The sequence below is a fragment of the Glycine max genome, chromosome 5, assembly GCF_000004515.6.
Source record: "Glycine max cultivar Williams 82 chromosome 5, Glycine_max_v4.0, whole genome shotgun sequence".
NCBI classification, from domain to species: Eukaryota; Viridiplantae; Streptophyta; class Magnoliopsida; order Fabales; family Fabaceae; genus Glycine; species Glycine max.
Window position 1 is genome coordinate 1,738,434 of NC_038241.2, and position 22,302 is coordinate 1,760,735.

General features: G+C 33.2%; 3 protein-coding genes across 10 annotated transcripts; all 3 read left to right on the forward strand.

Moving 5' to 3' along the window:
- The first annotated feature begins 1,728 nt into the window (after positions 1 to 1,728).
- LOC100819148 (RHOMBOID-like protein 12, mitochondrial) lies at positions 1,729 to 9,034 on the forward strand. Its single transcript, XM_003525391.5, has 8 exons — positions 1,729 to 2,201; positions 3,657 to 3,777; positions 4,985 to 5,104; positions 5,551 to 5,661; positions 6,204 to 6,242; positions 6,788 to 6,892; positions 6,997 to 7,038; positions 8,683 to 9,034. Exons 1-8 carry the CDS (start codon positions 1,819 to 1,821, stop codon positions 8,770 to 8,772), a joined length of 1,011 nt encoding a protein of 336 aa, XP_003525439.1. The 5' UTR covers positions 1,729 to 1,818; the 3' UTR covers positions 8,773 to 9,034.
- An 854-nt stretch (positions 9,035 to 9,888) lies between these two features.
- On the forward strand, positions 9,889 to 10,688 carry LOC100805978 (translation initiation factor IF-1, chloroplastic). The gene has a single exon (XM_003524538.5). It carries the CDS (start codon positions 9,996 to 9,998, stop codon positions 10,425 to 10,427), a length of 432 nt encoding a protein of 143 aa, XP_003524586.1. The 5' UTR covers positions 9,889 to 9,995; the 3' UTR covers positions 10,428 to 10,688.
- A 2,576-nt stretch (positions 10,689 to 13,264) lies between these two features.
- LOC100820222 (RING finger protein B) lies at positions 13,265 to 21,430 on the forward strand. 8 transcript variants are annotated; one of them, XM_026128624.2, is made up of 13 exons: positions 13,322 to 13,751; positions 14,031 to 14,180; positions 14,437 to 14,604; positions 15,015 to 15,167; positions 15,323 to 15,475; positions 15,996 to 16,160; positions 16,282 to 16,452; positions 17,304 to 17,487; positions 17,608 to 17,818; positions 18,632 to 18,902; positions 19,632 to 19,822; positions 19,907 to 19,975; positions 20,926 to 21,430. In XM_026128624.2, exons 1-11 carry the CDS (start codon positions 13,574 to 13,576, stop codon positions 19,697 to 19,699), a joined length of 1,872 nt encoding a protein of 623 aa, XP_025984409.1. In that variant the 5' UTR covers positions 13,322 to 13,573; the 3' UTR covers positions 19,700 to 19,822; positions 19,907 to 19,975; positions 20,926 to 21,430. The 8 variants fall into 8 exon arrangements, with proteins under 8 accessions (XP_006579492.1, XP_025984409.1, XP_025984411.1 ...); XM_026128626.2 differs by having other exon boundaries at positions 20,932 to 21,430; XM_026128625.2 differs by lacking the exon at positions 19,907 to 19,975.
- Positions 21,431 to 22,302: the final 872 nt, after the last annotated feature.

Below are 22,302 nucleotides of genomic sequence, written 5' to 3' on the forward strand. Positions count from 1 at the left end.
ATTTTAAAATAATAAAGGAAGATGAGTGAAAAGTTAAGTGATGAAAAGTTGACGGTTCTTCATTCGGACTATTAGATATGTTAGCTGGGAACCTCCAATATTTGGCGGTAGAAGACCATCAGATATGTTAGCTGGGAACCTCCAATATTTCCACCTGTCAAACTGAACATAGATGGAAGCTCTTTTGGAAAACTGGGAAGGCTAGCTTCGGTGGCATATTTCGTGACCATTTAGGTAATTGGACTTCAGGTTTTTCAGGGGCTTGTGGAACATCAACTAGCATTAAAGCTGAATTATTTGCAATGTTCCATGGTCTCAAAAAAACTTTGGAATGATGGCTGCAGGTTTAATGTTTGTGCATCCAATTCAAAGATGGCTTTTAATTTAGTTCGGAACAGTTCCGATAGATTCCACCTTTATTTTTCTCTAATCAATATGATTCGGGATCTGCATATTCTTTGTGAGACTAACTCTTGTACAAATTGGCTTGCAAAGTATGGAACAAATCATGAAGATGTGTCCATGTCTAGGACGCATTGACCTCTTCCTTTAATTTCTCTTATTCTTTCTCATGTAGTGAGAGTTATGTATTAGCGGTTAGTTTTTTGTTTTACATTTATGTATATCTATACTATTAATAAAAGAAATATATATTTTGATGTACACTTTTTTTTTTCATTTTATCTTTAAAATCACATTTTCAAATTTCTCTTTTATTCCTATAACTAATCTCTTCAATCAACCTACACCTACTCACATCCTAAAAACTACCCAATATTATTTTTATTTTCAAAAAATTTAAAATGCCTTTTCCCCCTGATTAAAAAAATGCACTACATTTTTTCATTTCAATTTTCTCTCTCTCACTAGTAGCGCTTAAAACACTTTTAATTGTAATCTTGACTTTAAAAATACATTTAATCCCCTTTTAAATATTTTTTTTTCAAACATAAGAGAAGAAAATGAAAAATGAAATAATTTTTTCTCATAAATTAAAATTAATTTATACATAAACTTTTTTATAGAAAATTTTTTATATTAATTTTTTTTGCTATTATGACCTTTGTGCTCATTATAAAACATAACTGGTCACCTTTAATATTTTTTTTCCATTTACAAATGTTATTTAAGGTTTTTAAACTAATATCACTTAGATCAAAGATATAAGTGAGATCTTGAGATATTTTCATAAATGTAGTCCTTTCAATTGTTTATAAAATTAATCTTTAATTTGATATTTAATTTTACTTAGGACTTTTTATCGGTCATCTTTAAGGATATATTAAGTGAAAATTAAACTCGAGTCTTTCCTCACAAATTCAACATATCTTACAGTTGATAGATTAGTATTTAAAAAACTAATTGACTTAATTACTAATTTGATTCTTAAATTATTATAAATGATTTAATTTAATCATTAAATTTTTAAAAAGTTTAATTTTAATTTATAAAGATTTTTTTCTTATTTAGTTGGATATCTCCGATCAATTTTGACCCTTAAAATTAAGGTGAAAATTTAAAAACACAAAACAGAACAACTATTTGTTATTGGTTTTTTTATTGTAATTTTAGAATTGATTTTGATAAAAGTAAAAGTAAATCCAAAACGCAACGTACCAAAAAATTTAATCAATTAATTAAATAAAATACATGTAAGTTATTATAAATTTTTTAATTCACTTGTGTTCTTCAATTCCTATGGTTAACAAAAAATACAAACCCTAACTAACCAGTGTGAGAAATTTATCCAACTCTAGGCAGCACCTATGTTACAAAAGACAAACACATCTTCTGGTTTCCTGTACGTAACAACTCAAAATGCAGGGTTTAATTCGCAAACTGGTGGCACAGGTACAGGCACAGCATCCCCTTCGCAACACCAACTCTCACCACCGTATCTTCAACACTCACAGCGCCTTCTCCTCTGTTCCCAAACCTTCGCAACCCCAACTGCATCAAGTGAACCACATTCACTCTCCCTTCCTCACTCACCCACTTCATCATTTTCACTCATGCCGCTCCTTTTCCACCAAATTTCGCGCCTTTCTCTCCCAACCAATGATCTCGCGTCACTTCGCCTTCAATCCTCTCCTCAGGGTCTCTGCCAGAAGCCTCCAAATCGGTTGCAGGCCCAGTCTTCATTATTTTATTCGACACAACTTCAATTTCAGCCATAATCACGATTTTTCTCGGCGTTCTTGGTAATTTTTCCCTAGCATTATGCGTGGAATCAGTACTATAGCAGTTCCGTGCTTTCTTATTCGAATGACCACTGGGTTTAATTAGGGTTTTTGCTTCTTTTTTGTGTGTGTGTGTGTGTGTGTGTACTAAAGTATATATATTCCTTGCCTGATTTTAACGCATGGTTGAATGGTCATTTGGGTTAACGTACTAAGTTTCCCTTTGGATAAAGTAAGCACTTTTAGGAGAAGAAAATAAAAAGGTAAAATGAATTGAGCTTCTTATTTGAGTTAAACTTAACTTATAAATCTGAGCTTGGGAAGAAGTTCGATGACAAAACTTCTAAGAAATTTAAGTACATAAGTTGATTTTAGCTTTACAAGAGAAACTTAATTCATTTTACTTTCTTATTTTATTCTACACAAGTGCTCAGGGCCCAAAACTATGGAATCTTTTTGAACTTTTATTTCATTTGACTAATTTCTGTGTTGGTGATTCATGGGACTGCTTCTTGTGATCGTACCTAAAGCTCTCGTGACTTTTGTACATTCCTTGGTGGTGGTCTCATAGAAGCCTAGAAGGCACTCTAAACTTCAATTGTAGACAGTCCTATTTAGAGAACGTGTCATTTTTAGCATATAATGTGCAACATGAAGGCCAATGCCCTCTGAGTGCCAAATTTGACAATTCCAAGTCTTGTAAATTACTATCTCCTTTCCTATTTATAAGACCTAAATTAAAAGTGATGCTTGTTCCTTTTTATAAAATCCAATCCATAATGTCTTGCATTAATAATCTTTAAACTAAAATATCCTTAATTAAATAAGATAGAGGTTGTATTGACAAACATTTAGAAGAGAGAGAAGAGCATTAATGACAATGGTATTTTTGAAAAAAATATTTAAATTTAGGACAAATTTATTTCTAAAACTAAATTACCTACTTTTCTTAATCATGATGAATTAGGTATTAGGTCTCATAAAAAGAACAGAGGTAGTAATTCTTGAGCTTAAGTACTTACATGTGCTTTAATTTACTATGTTCAAATCTTTTATCCATTCTAGGTTCCTATTCTTCTAATTCTTGCACCTCTACAGTGAAATCTTCGATAGTTTACATTTCATAGCTATTTTCAATCCTTTATATGGTTGCGCACAACTTGTCATTAGCTGACTTGTAATGTAATGTAGTATCATTCCAGCCTTCATGCATGTAAATCAAACAAATAGGATGGCAGACAGTTATGCTCTAAAATATTGTTATTTGTTTGGCAAAAAGTTTATGCCTTATGTTGGTGAAAGTCTGAATTTTCTTGTCACTTTCTCCTTCATTAGGGGGATGGTAATAAAAAGATTTCCACTAATAGTACTATGTTGAAAGGTCAGGATTTCTAAATTTTAGTACACTTGTTTAATCTGTTTACAATTTTGCATACAATATAGTAATTTCAATAATATATTTTTTCCTGTTTGCAGGAGATCATGGCTCCGTGGGCTAACAGCTAATGACATGGTTTTGGGCTTGATTATAGCTAATGTTGCTATTTTTTTATTGTGGAGGATAGCAGATCAAAATTTTATGATAAAGAACTTTACTGTGAGTTTCTTTATTTATAAATTTTGCTCAACTTGATTTTGCCACACTTGTAGATATTATTTGCCTGACATTTGCTTTGTATGTCACTCCCTCCTTTATCGTGGGTCAATCAATTGTTTCTTAGCAAACCTTCGGAGTAAGATGGTGTTATAGTGGCATAATATATTACTAATATCTTTTTAGTTGTATCAGTGCACTTATTTTATTTTTATTGAGGATGGAGAGAGGAAATCCTAGAGTTTTGAAGCTTTGATTAATTCCTAACAGCCATGACATCCTCATTTTCAAGTGGAAGTTTATTTTTTGGAGATACTATGAGATGCTTGAACCAAATCCATACCTGATGCATATAGATTAGTATAATGTTTTGTTAGAATTTGTAAAAATATCTTATCATATCGTTGATTATCCTCTAGGTAGAATTAGTTTCATTATTTCCTTATTAGCTCTTAGGATTGGTTATCATATTTCATCTTATCATAAATTGTTTCTCTAATTAATTGGGATTTTGATTAATATATACTATAAATAAAAGTTAGTGTTTTAGGTTTTACAAAATATAAAACACACCTGTTCGTTGTATTACATCTCAATTAATATAAAAAAGGATTCTCTTTTATCTCTTTTCCTCCCTCTATACATAAAAGCCCCATAATTTCAACAGATATAATCAAAACTGCATTCAGCTAACTAAAGATAAGCAATTCCTGATTGGCCACTTTTTTCGTGAGGGAAATGCTTGTGCTGATAAATTAGTGGCGAATGACACTTCTGTAAATTCTTTCTGTTGGTGGGATTCGCTTCCACATATGATAGCTATTTTTTTTTTGTAAATGATAGGATAAGTTTATCAAACTACAGGTTTAGGTAGTTTAAGTCTAACTTTGATCATCTCATGGGTTTGGTGTTTGCCCCCCATGATGCCTTGTCTATCTTTATCCTTTTTCATATTTAATATATTTTGGGTGTCCTGTGCTTGGCTGGAGAATCAGGGTGTGCTAACCTAGTTGGGATCGCTTTAATCCCCATCCATCAGGCCTCATTCATTCTTTTGCCTTAAAAACAAAGTAATAATGATTGCTGGTGTGGCACTTTACAGGCTATTGAATGATAGAATTGAGAAATGTGTTGTTTCAACCTTCAATGTTATTGTCTGTATGGATTTAACAACATCTAGACTGCTAATTCAATTACTTGCTGTGAACAGATCTCTTTGGACAATTTTAAGAGTGGACGTTTGCACACTTTGATTACCAATGCATTCAGTCATGTAGATACCTGGCATATAGTTTCCAACATGATTGGACTCTACTTCTTTGGAATGAATGTAAGTTGCTATTCTTGTATTATATTTTTGTTCATTATTTTTCACTTGTTTCTGTCTTTGTTTAATTCTCCTTTATATATATATATATATATATATATCTTACTAATATGACCCCTTTGAGTTGCTACGATGTGTTAGGAATTAAGTTTTTACTATATGTTAGGACTAGGAGTTGAGACCTTTAGAGCAATAAGATTTGAATTTTGAAGGCTGTGATTTTACCAAAAGAAGAAAGATATTATTGTCATTGGCATACACGCCATGGTAGTAAATAGATTTAATTATTTGTTATTAGCATATAGCTTGTCTAGTTTGCAAAAAAATTAGTTTAACTTAGATGCCATCACTCGGTTGATAAATTTATTTCGTGCTTTTCTTCAATGAATTATTTGTTCTTTTAGCTTCTATATATTACTCTTTAACTATTCCCATTGGGCTTTGGGCAGATTGGAAGAAATTTTGGACCTGAATTTCTGCTGAAGTTGTATCTTGCTGGGGCAGTTGGTGGCTCTGTTTTTTACTTGATCCATCAGGCCTATAAAGCACAAACATCAAAGGTCCAATGATTATTAAAATTTGCAATTTCTGAGTAAAGAAAATTAACAAAATTTTGATTTATGCCCACTTCAGAAACTAGAAAAGTATAGTAATTAATATACCAATTCTTCAAATCACAACCTTTTTGACATATTAATGTCTATATTTTACTTTCAATTTGATTTACCTACCTGTAACTTTTGAAACTGAAAGCTGAAACTTTTCTTCACATTTGGTTTAGAACCAACATCTATGAATGAATTTTCCAGAAAGATAGACAAAAAAAATTGTTTTGTTAATAGTATCCAATGGTTAATTGATAAACATATTTTATACCTAGGTCTAGATGATTACTGCTAGTGATAAATTTCATTAACATATGAGTAAAAGTGAATACTTGTTCTCTTGTTGGAATTTAAACATATTTGGTTGAAATACTTTACAAACATGCAAAAAGTGTATATCCTGGACCCTTCCCCCCCAAAAAAATAAATAAATAAAAGGAAAGGTCTTTCTCAACAATTCATTATTGAATGCCAATGTTTCTCTGCATTTGCAACAGGACTGGAGAACTATGATTGTTTCAAAGGAATTAGCATTGGTAAGCTTTAGGAAATATAGGCTGTGTTTTGTTCTTAACAATGTTCTTGGTTTGACTTGCCATCTATGTTTTTGACGAACAGTGTATTTTCAGGGAATTATTTTTGCCTTTTACTTTTAAACTGTGTTGATTCCTTGAAAATCTTTCTATTCAGAATCAAATGAAAGAGGACATTGCTACATAAGTTTAATTTTTCGTGGGTGCTTAGCATGTCTGGACAGGAAATTTCTTTCTGGTGTGATTTGTGCGACATTTAATGTAGTCAATGATTTCATTTCAATTTGGGTTCTACACTTTGTTTTTTCAGTACCTTTGCTTTATGGCACATATCAGTATGCATACATGAGTTGTCATTGCCCACCAGCATTAATATATTTTGTGCTGTCTATTGCACTTCATTAAGTTCTCCTGGTTGCAGGAAACATCTATTTTTTTTTTTAATGTTCTCTTAATTGTTGCATTGAAAATTACTATCTTGTATAACTTGTGATATCGGTTAATATCACTACCTCGGATTAATTGAACTAGAACTTGGCAATCATTAGGGGGCAAGTGGAGCTGTAAATGCAGTTATGCTACTTGACATATTTCTCTTTCCAAAAGCAACCCTTTACCTTGACTTTTTTATACCAGTTCCCGCGGTCTTGCTGGTATGTTCTTCTCAACCTTATTACGCTAAACCAAAACTGTGAAGTTTGTGATGCAGATACTAATATATCCTTTTCTTTTCTCTTATAAATTTTTGTTAATTAAGGGTATCTTTTTGATTGGGAAAGATATGCTAAGGATACTTGAGGTATGGTGAACTCTCCAAGACTTGTTTACTATTCTTCATAGTGTTTTCCATCTTGAGTAAATTAGTTGTAGAGTTGTAACTAGTTCAATGGCATCATAGTTTCTACAAAATAAGACTTAGTTCTGACTTGCGAGGGTTTTGGGTAGTTTGTATGAGATCATTAGTTCCAATCTTATTTCCACTATTGTAACCCCCCAAAAAAAATCAACTTAATTTCTACAAACTTTTTCAAGATTTAGTAGGTCTATTCTGTGTATGGTAATTTCTGTATAAACAGTCTTTTTGTTTCAATCTTGATGCCTTAAGATCATGGTTATCAAATTGGGATGTAAATTACAAATAGCCAAACCAATTTTTGAATAGTATAAATAAATTGTATTGATTAATAAGATTTAGAGGCAATGAAAAAATAGCTATAAACTAGGATAGGAATTGACAAAACAACTTAATCATCTGTCAAAATGGGATCAAAGTCATAATGGAGTCTTGCTATTAAGTGATATAACAACAACCGTCTTATTTCACTAGGTAAGATCAACTGTGTGAATTACATGATGGTCATTGGGTTGGTCAAAAACCTGTTTCTTAGGAGTATTATTTACCATGAGATCCCTTTTAATAATTTCCTTTAGTGTCCTTCTTGGTTTCCCTATACCTCTTATTACAATACTAGAAACTAACCATATGATGTTCTCTCCTCACTAGTGTCTTCAGTGATTTTCTTTGCACATGTCCAAACCAGTTTAATCAATTTTCTTTAATCTTTTCCTAAACAGATATTATACTAATATGAGTAATATCTTTTCATATATAATCATTCTGTATTATATCCTTTCTTGTGTAGCCACACATCCATTTTAACATTATCAACTTATATAAAAGCTGATAAATTAAAAACCAATACCACATAAGTAACGAAATGAACTCATGCCACGAGTCATAATTCTTTGTCTTCCTTCTAAATGGTAGTTCATCCTAAGTGCACTTCCCCATACTGTGAAGTGTAAACTATGGATGATAATTACATTAAACATGTAATACAGTCAAGAAAAGTAAAATTTTCTCTAAGAAACGGTTAGCTCATAAGTGACTACACGAAGCCTATGTTTCGTGATAACAAAAACAGAGCAATGGCAATGATACAGCCAAATAAGGTGCTTATAGAGTGAGTGACTGTGTGAAGCCATTATCTAAGAAAAGTGAAAACAGAGGAATGGAATAGCCATATAGGGTGCACGGAGTGAGAAATTGACTGTGAACCAACTGGTTACAAAAAGAATGAGAACAGCACAATGGAATAATAAAAAAAATGAGTTGAGTTGTGCTCCTGCAGTTCCTTTTTCATTTTTAAGTTTATTTAACTTTTCATTTTTTTAATGAGAATTGGTGAAAGAAAAATAGATAAATTGTTGAATCATGTGATTGTAATTGATGGTTCTAATTGCACTAAGTCGTGCATGAAGTCATCTTTGCCTGACCACAAGATACGAACCTCTGGCTTGCTTAATTGTATTAAATAAATAATTCAAGTTCTAATAATGATGCCCACTTCAAAGACTATCCCCCTTTGTCCTCTCCTACAAATGTTGTCATTATTCCATGGCAGAATACTAAAAAAAAATATTGTTGATTATTAAATTGCAGGGAAACAGTCAAATATCAGGATCTGCACATTTGGGAGGTGCTGCTGTTGCAGCCATAGCTTGGGCAGGGGTTCGGAAAGGAAGATTCTAAATCCTTTTTCATACCCTGGAAATGTGTGTTTATTATTGTTCAATAAGTTTATGTTAGGTATCCTATTGAAGACATTGGTTTAACAGCCGTGCATAGGAAAATTTACTGTTTTTCTTTTCAGGTTTGAATGATATATTATTGATGTTAAACCCTTTAGTTCTTACCAAAGGCGTCTAACTAAGTTGTTTTAATTATGTAATTTTAATGTCCTACTGCTAATTTACAAAATTAAATAGTTTTAATCCATTCATCAGGTTTTTTATATCCGTGGAAATTAAAATCAGACATCACATGGTTTACATCAATTCTCGCATCTTGTTTAATTAATTAAATTAGACCCCCTCAATTTACTATTTGTTGATAAATTTAATCATACAATTTGAAAAGTGACTGTTTCATTCTCTCCATGCTTGAGGACCAAATTTTTCACAATCACCTTAAATTACTATTTTTTTTTTTTGTATACTTGGTAATTTTAAGACTATTTTATTTTAGTCCATGTGCAATTTTCACCTTCTTATAAAAAAAAATAGACATTTAGTCTCTTTATCTTTCAAAATTAAGGATTTTAGTTTAACCTTCAATTTTAGGACATTGATAACTAATAAGAAAATGTGGATTGGCAATTGTTGATGCAACACTATAATATCGAGCTTTTTTAAATTGATAATTTGATTAGTAAAGCATTTGATTTAATAGGAATTAATTAAAAATTATTAAAATAGTCTCTTTAAATTACGTAAGAATTCAATTAAAGGACTCAACATTACATTGTTACACAGTGATTTAGCATTCAACATTTTTTTATTAACTTTCAATACTTAAATTGAAATTGACGATTGAACTAAAAATATGGAGACCAAAATTGTATTTTAGTCTAATTTTTCCTTTTAATTTACTTTGTTTTTTTTTTTTTTTTGCCTTCTACCTCTAAATTAAATTTCATTAATTTTTAAAAATTGTTGATATCTATAATAAATTTTATATTACAATTTAAATTATTTATGGTAAATTCAAAATATATTTTATATTAAATTACTTATTCATAATAAATATTAATCATATAAATTTAGTTAATGATTTATGTATTAAAAAATATATCTTTCCCCTTGGTCTTGCCTTGCCTAAGCCCAAACCTTATCCCACCATAAACCCCATTCATTTTCCTTCCAACCAAATCGTTCAAACCACTCAGCTTCGTCTTCATACCACAACACAGAGACATGTTCCCATCATCATCTCCCACCTCACTCCACACCCCAATCCTTCACCACCGTTACTGTCACCACCCTACACCGTCCCGCACCCAGTTCTCCCCTCTCACCCTCCCACCCTTCCGTCACACCCTCTCCTTCCTCGTCCCTCCGCCGCTTCTTCCGGCTGCGCGCGCCATCCCCGCCGCATCCGCCGCGAAGGGCGACAAGTCCGGCGAGCAGAAGTGGGTCCTCGAGGGTCTGGTCATGGAGTCCCTCCCGAACGGCATGTTCCGCGTGCGCCTTGACAACGAGGACTTGATTCTAGGCTACATCTCCGGCAAAATCCGCAAGAACTACGTTCGGATCCTCCCCGGCGATAGAGTCAAGGTCGAGGTCACCCGCTACGACTCCTCCAAAGGACGCATCGTTTACAGGCTCCGCAGCAGCACCCCCTCCTAATGTTTGTCAAAATTACTCACACAGCAACAACGTATAGGAACAATCCAGTTTCACTGTATCGTTCTTGTATAAAAAAATTACTAAAAAAAGAATGATAATGCTTCACGCTGCAATTTGGCGCAATTTATTTCAGTTTAGGTTTCTTCTTTTGAGTCACTCTTGTCTTATTGGTAGTTGTTAGACTAAGCAATGTTTTCAATTCCGAATCCTTGATATTGCAGGAAAATTGCTGTGAATGCGATACTAAAATGTTGACCGTGAGTGTGTTAGATTTTTACCTTCAGTGACGTGTTTATGGTGAAATTGGGTGAAATTTTCTTTTTTTGGATAAACTGAAGCTTAATGTTCTTGTTTTTGAGATTGTGAAGGTTAACTAATCATTTTAGTCTCTGTCATGGTTTTAATTCACGACTTTAAAAAAAAATCATTCATTGGGGCTGCAGTCATATAGTTGGGAAGATACAAAACTTAAATGTGGTTTCTTAGGTACCTTTGGTTGCATTCTCTTATCAGAATTGAAGTTTCACTTTAGTAAACGTATGTAGATTGCAGACCTTAATGCAAATCTTTATTATGATAATTATTGAGGGGCTCCTTCAATTTTGATTGGAGAACAATATCAAGAGTAGCTAAAGAATTGCATTTAAATTTAATCTTAGAAAGAATGGAATCAAGTGAAATATTTAAAGCCTTAATTTTAATGAAGTATACAAACAGCTTGTGGCTCCATTTGTTGTGGAAGACTAAGCAGGAGTAGGTAATTAGTATGTGTAGTGTGCTTTACTTGAATAGATTATGAAAAAGAAAAATGATCTTCTGTTGCAGAATTTGCCTTGCTGAATGTGTAGTTGTATGGTGTACTGTTATAATCAACATGGTTGGGTCAGTTTTTCTTCTACTGCTACATTTGGCTTAGGTTAACAATGTTCATGATTTGGCGGGGGTGATCCCATCTCATTCTCATTGATACGTTTCTTAGTCCATTATTTTAAGTGGATGGATACGAGGAGGTTTTGGGATTGTATATTGACATAAAGAGGTAGAGTAAGCTATGTGTGGTTTACATGAGAACAGAATATATAATACCCTTGTCCCCGATCTATATAGATCAGGAGGCTTAGAATTTAGTATTGCTATGTCTACGTGTAGCAAAAATTGATGTATTCACTTTGAGAAACTCAGGAGTATGGTTGTGGACTCTTCAAACAATTGCTGGTATCTGTTATTGCTATGGATCCAAACTTCCTACCACTCCCCATGTCCAAAATTTCTTCTTCAGCCATCACAGTCCCTTGCAGTCTTCATTAGGTTGCCCACCTACGGATTTTAGAAATAAGACACAATCTATGGAGAAAATATAATACATTTCCTGTCAAGAAACAAGTGCATCCCTGTGATTGGCCTTTTACCAAGTGTTACCTGTTGTGTTTAAGATATTTAGGTAGAATATCGTGTTTACATACAGCTCGGGGTCCATCAAGTTGAAACTGAGATCAAACGAAGGGGCTTCTGTTTGTGGTTGGACAGAGGAAGATTATTGTGAATTGGAGACCAAAGCTTGTGTGATTGGTAGTAAAAAAGGTATTGCAAATCTGGCATAGGAGGCAGTACCAAGCTTTGATTCAATTCATTCAAAACACAATCCAGTAATCGGAATTAATAAATTTCACCAGCATTCTATTATAAACTCAAGTCAATCAGGGAGGCAGCCCCAAGCGCAGTCCATCAGTATTCGCACAATAGAAAAATTAAGCAAAACAGTCAATCCCCTTAACCCAGACTTCCTTTCCCCATTTTACCCCTTTTTTCACCATTGAAATTTCACTAAATTTTGCCAAAAATTAACTCTTAAATGGAATGAGGATGAGTCAATCTTAGAACTTACAATTGATGCCCCAAATCATCCAAACCCTGAATCAATTCTTGATGTCTCAGTATACAAATATGATTTGTCATCCCCAGTAAAGCATTCCAATGCTCCTCAAGTCAATATTTCTATCTTCCAAATAACTAAAATAAAAGAACTTCTTGCTTTTGACTATTAGTTCATTGTCAAAATTGATTACAGCTTTATATGCAAAAACACCTACAAGTGTTGCTCAATAAACACACACACCTCAAGATCCCCTTCCTTCCTGATGCCTGAATCCACAACCTTGCTCACCACCATTCCAATTTTCATTAAAACACTCTACAACAGTTCCTCTTCAGTTATTTTCCTATTGATTACGGAAATGCCACAACTTAGAGGAGTGAAACTTCGACAGTATTAGGGTTCATCAACAATCAGTAATAAAATCATTTTTCAAAGGTGCAAAAGGGAAGCATGGAAAGCAAAGAGAGACAAATTGGAAAGTAAGTATACAATTGAGAAAGAAAGACTGGGCTATGAGGTCAATCAGATGTTGACTCATCCTAAAGTTTCTAGATCCACATAGAATACTATAAAATATTTTATTACTTTAAATTAATGTCACTACGAATAACTCATCCGATATACCAATACAGCCGTTCATTTCAAAATAAGTATATTAAACGAACCATCATAGATCCCTCTAAACAAAAACCTAAATTCTAAGAATTCTTTAAGCCTAATGCCACACTCTTCTCATTATTTATTAAGGTCTAATTACTTATTTAGTTTTTATAATTTTTAAATTTATTTTCTTTTAGTTTTTGATTGAATTTTTTAGTTTCTAAAGTTTAAAAATTTTTAATTAATGAAGTTAAACAAATTTATTTATTAAGAAAAAAAATAAGTTTAGAAAAAAAATATAAAGTAACAAATCATAGGACTAATTTACATGCCACGTTTCACAAAATTCCCCATGTGTTACACAAAGACCCCCTCTTGAGATTCACCCCCCTCTCTCTTTAGATTTTTTTACTGGCCTCAGCTTTATTAGCCAAACAAAAAAAAACCAGTTTCACTGTCTCTCTCTCATTTGATTTGACACTTTTATAATTTTTCCCCATTCGCATGTATGTCGTCTCCCTCTGTTTTCATCTCACCCTCGCCCCCACCCAGTTGTTTCTTCTTCCCCATATTTTTTTCGAATTAAAAAATTCAGAAAAATCCCTTTTTTAAAATTATAGTATTCTAATTGGGGTGGTTAGCAAGAAATTGATTTCTTGCATTATCGAAAATGAGGTGGGAAAAGGTTGAGGTGAAGGCGATAGGCACAACAACAAAGGGTGGTGGAGGGCCAGGGAAGAGGTGGGGTCACACCTGCAACGCCGTCAAAAGTGGCAGACTTGTCTATGTATTTGGTGGTTACGGCAAAGATAACTGTCAGACCAACCAAGTTCATGTCTTCGACACTGGTACGTGCGTTTCCTCATTCCCATGTTATTGTGATGATGTGTTTGCTGTTGGCAAACATTTTATCTTTGTTTTTTGATAGGTTTGAAACGGATAATGAATAATTGTTTTGTAATTGATGTTGTAGAGTGTGTATTAGTATTACCTTATTTATTTTATAGTACTTCTGTGCCTGGCCTGGTTTTAAATATATGTTTTTATGCATTTGTTGTTGTTATAATGTAGGAATTGTGTTTTTTTTTTATTTTTTATTTTTCTGAATCCTTATTTCTGATTTGCAGTGAAGCAGGCATGGAGCCAACCCGCTTTAAAAGGCTCCCCACCTACACCTAGGGACAGCCATACATGCACAGCCGTTGGTGATAATCTGTTTGTGTTTGGGGGTACAGATGGAATGAACCCTCTCAAGGATTTGCACATATTAGACACTTGTGAGTCATCTTTCTCACATCTAAACTAATTAATCACCCTTTTTTTGCCTCCAAAAGCCAAAAATCGTCTGTTCTTTAGCTCAAGTTCAATGGTCTATGTATAGCCTCTGTGTGTATATGTGGTCCCTTTCCTTGGATGATGATGACCTTGAAAATTACAGCTAAGTTAAAATGTGAGAATGTTATGTAGCTTATGTCTAATTGTCTGTGATTTATCTCTTTACTATTTGACTCACTGATGTTAAATCATTGTTAGCTTTGCAAACATGGGTTTCTCCAACCATAAGAGGAGAAGGACCACCAGCACGTGAGGGTCATAGTGCAGCAGTTGTTGGCAAACGACTATACATCTTTGGAGGTTGTGGAAAATCTGCAGATAATAATAATGAGCTCTACTACAATGATCTTTACATATTAAATACAGGTGATTTTCCCACATCATACTGCCAGTTAGGGAGCAAGTTAGTTCACTGCAAGATTTATTCCTTTTGTATTTAAGTGAGACCAAATATAGGTGATAATGACAAAATTGACTAGGGTTTCCTAGTTTGTTGATTATTTTTGTATGAACATGTTTGAACTTGGAAAAATCATATATTTCCTGGCTACCTTGTAGAGGCTCATTATAGTTTCAGTTGTGAATGAAATGAGAGAGCTCTTGTTTGGTTGAGAGAAGTAGGGGTGTTGAGTGTGAACTGTGGAGCTTTTCAACATTTAGTTAGTTTTTATTTTCCTTTCACATTTGCATTTGTGTTGAAAATTCGTCTGTTACTTTTGATTAATTGATTAGATGTAGGACATGCTGATAATTGCTTTTCACTCTTTCAATTGTAGAGACATTTGTTTGGAAGTGTGCTACAACGTCAGGCACTCCACCATCTCCTCGTGATAGCCACAGTTGTTCATCTTGGAAAAACAAAATTATTGTGATAGGGGGTGAAGATGGGCATGATTATTATTTGTCTGACATCCACATTCTTGATACTGGTATTGATTTGTTTCATTTTTTTTATTTTTTAATTATTAATTTTATTGAATTGTAATATTACAAATATAAATTTACAATGAATTATAAATAGTGCAAAGTAAAGGAGCTTTATTCAGAATATAATAATTTTCTTTGGAACTTCTGTAAATATTAGATACTCTAATTTGGAGGGAGCTGAGTACATCTGGCCAATTGTTGCCACCTCGAGCTGGTCATTCCACTGTTTCTTTTGGCAAGAACTTGTTTGTTTTTGGTGGATTTACAGATGCCCAAAATCTTTATAATGACCTTTATATGCTCGATATTGGTATGTTCATTATAGCTTAGAAGAATATGTTTTTTGCATTTAAGTTTTTGTCTGTATTGTACTGTGGTTTAACTGTTTAATTAAAGCAGAACCTTCCTGTGAGTGTAATTGCTCTGACTTTTATAATTCTTGCCCTTTTAGTTTAGAATTTAGACCTCATGGAGGATCTGTTCAAGTGACTGTCTGTTGGCAAACTTATTTTTCTACACATTTCATTGGTGAAAAATGCTTTTCACATTTCTTGAGCAGATATTCAATCTTTTTGATGATGAGAGGTTCACATTAGTCATTTTAACTTTTAAAATTAAAGTAGGGTCTAGCTCCAACTTTTCCCAAAATTATTGCTTTAGTGCATATTGTAATATATATGGTAATTTCTCAATTTTTAGAAAGACATATAGTTAATTTGATTAATCAATTCTCATATGGTGCTCAGAAATGGGTAGCGTGATAGTTTTGATAAATATTTGATTGAATTGAGATTTCTTATATAATCCTTTCATTTCTGATCTGAGTGTAGATACTGGTGTTTGGACAAATGTTACAACTGCAACAAATGGTCCTTCTGCTAGATTTTCTGTGGCTGGTGACTGTTTAGACCCTTTTAGGAGTGGTGTTCTTATATTCATCGGTGGTTGTAATAAAAGTCTTGAGGCCCTGGATGATATGTATTACCTATATACAGGTTCAGCAAAGTGTCATTTATTTGCAACTCTATTAACTTTTCTAATGCAACCTTTTTTGGTTCTGATATTTTGCTAGATTATTATGTACATAACAAATTGTGATATACTTCTGACTATTAGGGATTGCACGGGAAAGTGAACAGAGACCAGAAAAATTATCTTTAAAGAAGCAATTGAAACTGAAATGCCTAGAACAAAATCCCAATCCTAGCCAAAATCAAGTTCTCGTTAGATATGGAGTGGGTTCTGATGTGGGACAGATCATGACAGTGTTGAATTATAGCCAATCAAGTAAGAATTTTTTTTATACATAAAGTTTCTGCTTCATCTCATGGATATCATAAAGTTTAGTTTTTCTCATAAAGCCCTACATGTATATATTATACGGTTTCCCTTGTGTTAGAGCTTTACTATCTTATCTTCAAACCTCTTAAGTCTTGATGTACATTTTTTCTTGGGATGATGATGGGATCATTATCCTGACTTGAATATTGCTTCTTTTTTTTTTAAAATTTAAATTTGATTATGATTATGCTTTTTTAATAATTTTTTTCAAGAGAATAAAGACCAGCAATAATACAATGATGATGACAAAGCAAGATATTGCGATTTAAAATAAAAAAATTAAGAAAAATAAATTAATAAAATATAAGCTATTTAAAAATATAATTACATTTTATATATTATATTGCCATGCCTGCATTTTTTTCTTTTTAATTATTGTATCTTGTACCATATTGTACCCAATGGTCTATCCATATTCGTGCAACATAAGCTTAAAGATTTGTTGGATTCAAGAAGTTCTTCAAAGTTATGTCAGGGCTTACATTTAAATATTTGGGCAATCTGGCTAATTAAGTTTAAGGCAGCAAGAATTGGTGTTCCTTGTTGACTCTTCATCATGTTTAATTAGTCAAGTTTGTGTTCATGTAGGTCTTGCTCTTGCAACTAGTATGTGTCAAATCTTAGATATGGAATGTAGTTATGGCAAGTCAGTGATGACTAAAATAATGATCCCTCTAAAAGTTTTGATTTTAATCATTTATGAGCCTGGAGGACAAAAACAATTGAAATGATATTTGACTATTTACAATTTAAAGTACCACTTGGGGATAGCTAAATGCCCACTATCATAAATGCAGGTAGAGTAAATATCCCAGTAAACCAATCCCCACCTCCCGGAAAAAAAATGTTTGAAGCCAAGGTTACTGAAAATATCTCAGAAGGATATACTATTGAAACTGTTATTGATGGAAAACCTCTTCGTGGAATTCTGTTTTTAAACAAGCCTAACTCTCTGTACTCAGGTGCTCATACTTGCAGTAGGTATGTCTTCTTGGGTTCTTCCCCTCACCAATCTCTTTCACTTTTCAATGTGTTGCTAGTATTAAGCACCACCTTTTTCTATATAAGTTTGTTTCAACTTAAGCTTAATTCACGAAGCAGGAAAAGGACTGTCGGTGAAATTGATAGTGTTGTCTCAAATGGTATACATTCTAACCAATTAAAGACTCCTAAAGTGGTCAAGCAAAATCAAATGGAAAACCGAGAAGCATCTCGTGGAGACTGTTCCGAATGTCATGAACACCGCACCGAATCCATTGCTGTGCTTATGTCAAGTAACCCAATGACTGCCAATCCTTCTGATACCCATAAGGTGAAGTTGTTTTCTCTACTTTTTGTTGGTTAGAGTTCTAGAGGATGGCCTGAGTAATGATTTCTATTTTTTTTTTAATTCCACCTGTCAGAGATGGGTCAATAGAATTATTCTGTGAAAAAAATGACCAAGTGATTTTGTTGATATTTCTTACTGAAAGGAAGTTGGTCTTAACGTTATGATTGTTACTCAGATTTTTTGTGGTCTTAAAAATTGCCAGAACTGCTGCAAGCTAGAGTATATACTGCCTGAGATATTGAGTTTACTCTAAGTTTTATTCTGTTCAAGCCTTGAAGATACTGTATGTCTATGTATCTTCCATTGTTCTTTGAAAATGCTGCTTTATTTCCTATAATTTATTAGCCCAATCCTGAGATCCATTTCTGTAACTTTGTTATAAGTGTTTTCTTTATAACTTTTTGTGCCCCTGTGAACTGTAGTTGATGTAATTCATTTGATATATTCCTGGGATATGTGTACAATGATAATGTTTTTCCTTTCTTGTCAATTTGCCATGGGTCAAATTATGTCCAATTCTTATAATTTTCCCTTGATAAGATGACATTGTTAGTTTCTAAATGATGGTTGGTTTGCTTGGATCTAATTGTGTATGTTTGAAAAATGACCAACCTGTGTTGGGAAATGAGAATATGAATCTCATCAGAAGATATGATATACAAGTTTAGGTTAGTGAGTCCTTGTTGTTTATGATGTTCCTAAATAATAGATGTCAAACTAATAATTTTGTATCCTTAGGAATGCTGGGCTGCTCTTTCTTAAAGTTTCTTTTATATATACATGACTATCCCACAGGTTTCTGCCAACCCAGAACCAGAAGCTGCGGCTTTGAATCGAAATGATGAAAAACATGAAACACCTAAATCTTTAATTGGAAACTTGACAAATGATGGAGCAAATGATGTGACAAGTTCCCAAGGTGAGGTGCAAACAAGTGATCAAACAAATGTGCTAATTTCCAACTTTGAAGTTCCAAGAGACAATAAAACAAGTGATGCTCCAAACTACAACACTGAATTTCTGAAACCTGCTGCAGCTGAGAGCGCTTTGCATCTGTCAAATCAAGGTATGAAAAGTGAAATAGTAGTTAGTGCAATTAGCCTTTTTTATGTGTTTGCTTTCAATCACTTTGTTTTTTGGGGTTCACTCATAAACCAACTATTCCAAAGGTTCAAACTGTTATAGATCTAACATGCCTCCTCATGCAAGAAGCCTTTGTGTTGGCCCAATTGTATTAGACCAATGGGGGGACAAAGATTGATCACTAGACAACATTGTCAAAGGCTCTAATACCATGTCATGAACCAAGTATCTCTAAATCTTAAATTTTTAGGTAAAGATATATTTTTAGAGGCAGGGTTTCAAACTGGCTAGGATAGTTGGGAACAAATATTTCCGGCTTGGAACATTGAGTAGATGAACTGAGGGAATAATTCTATCATTAACCTTTGACATGAAAAAAGGACTAAATTTGGGATTCCATCCTTCCTCCCCAATCAGTGTAACACCCCGACGAATCACACTGGAAAGAGAGGGATTCGGAAGTCGTGCAGGTATGGGACTGTACAGTTGAGGTGGCTTAAAGGAATTAATTGGTACTACCTATACCAATAAGATGCATCTACTTTTCGGTAGTCTATCACTTAAGAATTCTATATTTAAGTGTGCTTAGCTTGAAGTAGTTATGGGATGGGTGACCTTCTGGAAAGTTTCCCATAAAATGTGTGAGTGAAAACAAAACATGTTGAAAAGTCTCGTGTTGGTTTGTGAGGATAGTTATTGATCCTGGAAGCAGATAGAGCTGATTTTCAAGGTCTCGGAAAGAGTTACCTATGGAGGGTTCTGACCGGTGAAGGATTCTGACCAACAAGAATGTTAAGGGAAGTGTCATCGTGTGAGATGCCGTAGTGTGAAAGCCGCTGAGCAGTCGAAAATCAGGGATGTTACAATCAGACCAATGACTAAATCACTATTGGACTTGCAACGGTAATTGTCCCTTGCTGTGCTGTTTATGCTTTCAGAATAACTGGCTTGGTTTTTTGTAAGTGAAATAATAGGATATGATTTCAGATCTGTCAAAACAGGCCAGCTTGATCCACTTGGGCCAAGCTGTTTTCAGGCAGCTCCAATTTGGTGTAGGTATATTTTTCTGGCCAGCCACTAAATCTCTCTGCAATAAATCAATCCTTAAAAAATATTTAAACAAATGAGAATTAAGAAATTTGGACGATGGGGTTGAGCCAATGACAAATGAATCAGTTTGCTAGTTCTTTTATCAACTAGGCTTCAATTCTTATAACAAAAAATGGTGTCAGGCATGCACTTAGTCGATAGCTTGTTGGGGTAAAAAATAGATAAGATTTCAGGCTAGCAGGCCAACCTGATTTTGGGCTTGAATTTTATTTGTCCAGTCCATACATTTAGTTGGTTTATGCAGGTCAGGCTTTGTCCATTTTGACAGTATTTTGCCTCAACTCCTATTTTTTGCTGTGAAAAAAAAAAATCATGATGTTACATTTGGAATAATGTCCTTATCCCAATTCCAGAAGATAACCTTTTGCTTCATTTCAATTATTTCTGTTAAAACTTAAAAGGAAGCATGTAAGCATCATTGATTAGATTTTAGATATGATTTTGGCTGCAGCTGCATATTGTGCTACCCTTTGGCATTAAAAGATGTTATTTTGATGCTGGATGGATTTCTCTGTTTTTTTTACATGTGTTTTTTTGTATTGCTGAAAACATGAAAAGCTGGATTAAATTTTCCATTGCTGTACGGGGCCCACCCATTTCCCTGAAAAAAAAAAATGCTCTTTTCTGAAGACTAGATGTTGAAGATGCATTTAAAGTGTTATGGTGATATACAACACTAGCTCATCTATATGTTTTTTGAGTTTTGATTTCAAAACAATTAATGTTTAAAAGTAGGTATTATGTTAAGAGGGGAAATGATTTTTAAAGGACCTGATAAAAAAGAATAGATCTCTGGTACCGAACATTTTCTATTTTTGACTTTATTTCTTTTTTTCTTGTCAATGTTTCTGAACCCTAATTCTTCAATATAAGATTAATTTTCCAATGACTGGTAGTTTCAGTGGCGGATTCCGCAACTCCACAACTCCACAACTCCACAACTCCAACGACAAGAGAATGCAGTGAATCAGCAAAATTAATTTGAGCTCAGGAGATAACGGCTGATGGTGATAACTGTCTGCTAGGCATTTGTACATTCCTCTTCTCAAGTCGATCATAGAGTTCAATATAACTGGTGATATATAGGCTAACGTGCTCCACTGGTGGGTTATACAATCATTTACTTACTGTCATCCTTTAGTCTGAAATTTTAATTGAACAAAACCATGATTAAGTTTAGGCGTAGGTAGTGATAGAAGCAGTTCTATTTTATTGCGTTATGTTCATTCCAGTCTTCATTTATTGCATGGAAAGAAAATTTTGTTTTATTGGTGCCTGGGTATCAGTATTGTTTCCAAATGCAGTTTAACCTATTAAATTCCAAAGCTCTTTGTAGGGTTTCACAAAGTGTAGGATTTGATGTTATCTTGAAGGATTCGAGAAGAAGGATGTTCCATTTAATTTCTGTGTGCTCTTAGTGCTTGGAAATACATTTTTTTTGTCCTATGTCGAAAGTCTCGAGTGTCTTCTAACCCTCTGAATCAAAAACTAATTTTACTCGCAGTATTGAAATTATAGTAAAAATCTCAACTCATAAGGTTCTTGAGGTAATTGGATGTAGATCTCTTAAAAATAGAATCAGTATAAAATTTTGTGCCTTGATCTTTCTCTCCAACTCTCTTTTTATATTCAATTCTATAAATCGAATTTGTCTCAAGTAATTTCAACTAATACTTCAATTAGGATTTGATCTTGGTCTTATGGCATCAGATTAGTAATTGGTTGATAAAGATTTGATAAAGGTTTTTAAACTCCAAAAGATTTTTTTTATTTTAGGAAAATTTCCAAGAGAATTATTCACCTAGATTATTTCTATTTTTCCGACAAAACCAACAAAAACTTAGGCTATATGACTACGAGCTAGCTTTGTAAAATATATAAATCAAATTACATACATGAGTTTGCAACTAAACAATTGATTCTATTATATATATTTATACATGATAATGCATGCGTGTCCAGATGTATATAGTGATTGAGTGTAAGCTTGGACTCTAGCTAGAGAAGCTTTAAAAACTTTTATTTTCAAAGTTATATATATATATATATATATATATATATATATATATATATATATATATATATATATATATATATATATTTTATATGAGAGTGTGGAAATTATATTATATTAAATCTTAATTCTTTATATATGATTTTATGGTCTAGATTTAATTTTCTCATCTTATATAAGATATTTTCTGTTATAAGATATGTACTTATATATGTACATATTCTTTATTTTATTGAGAGGTTATTTTTAAATTAATGAG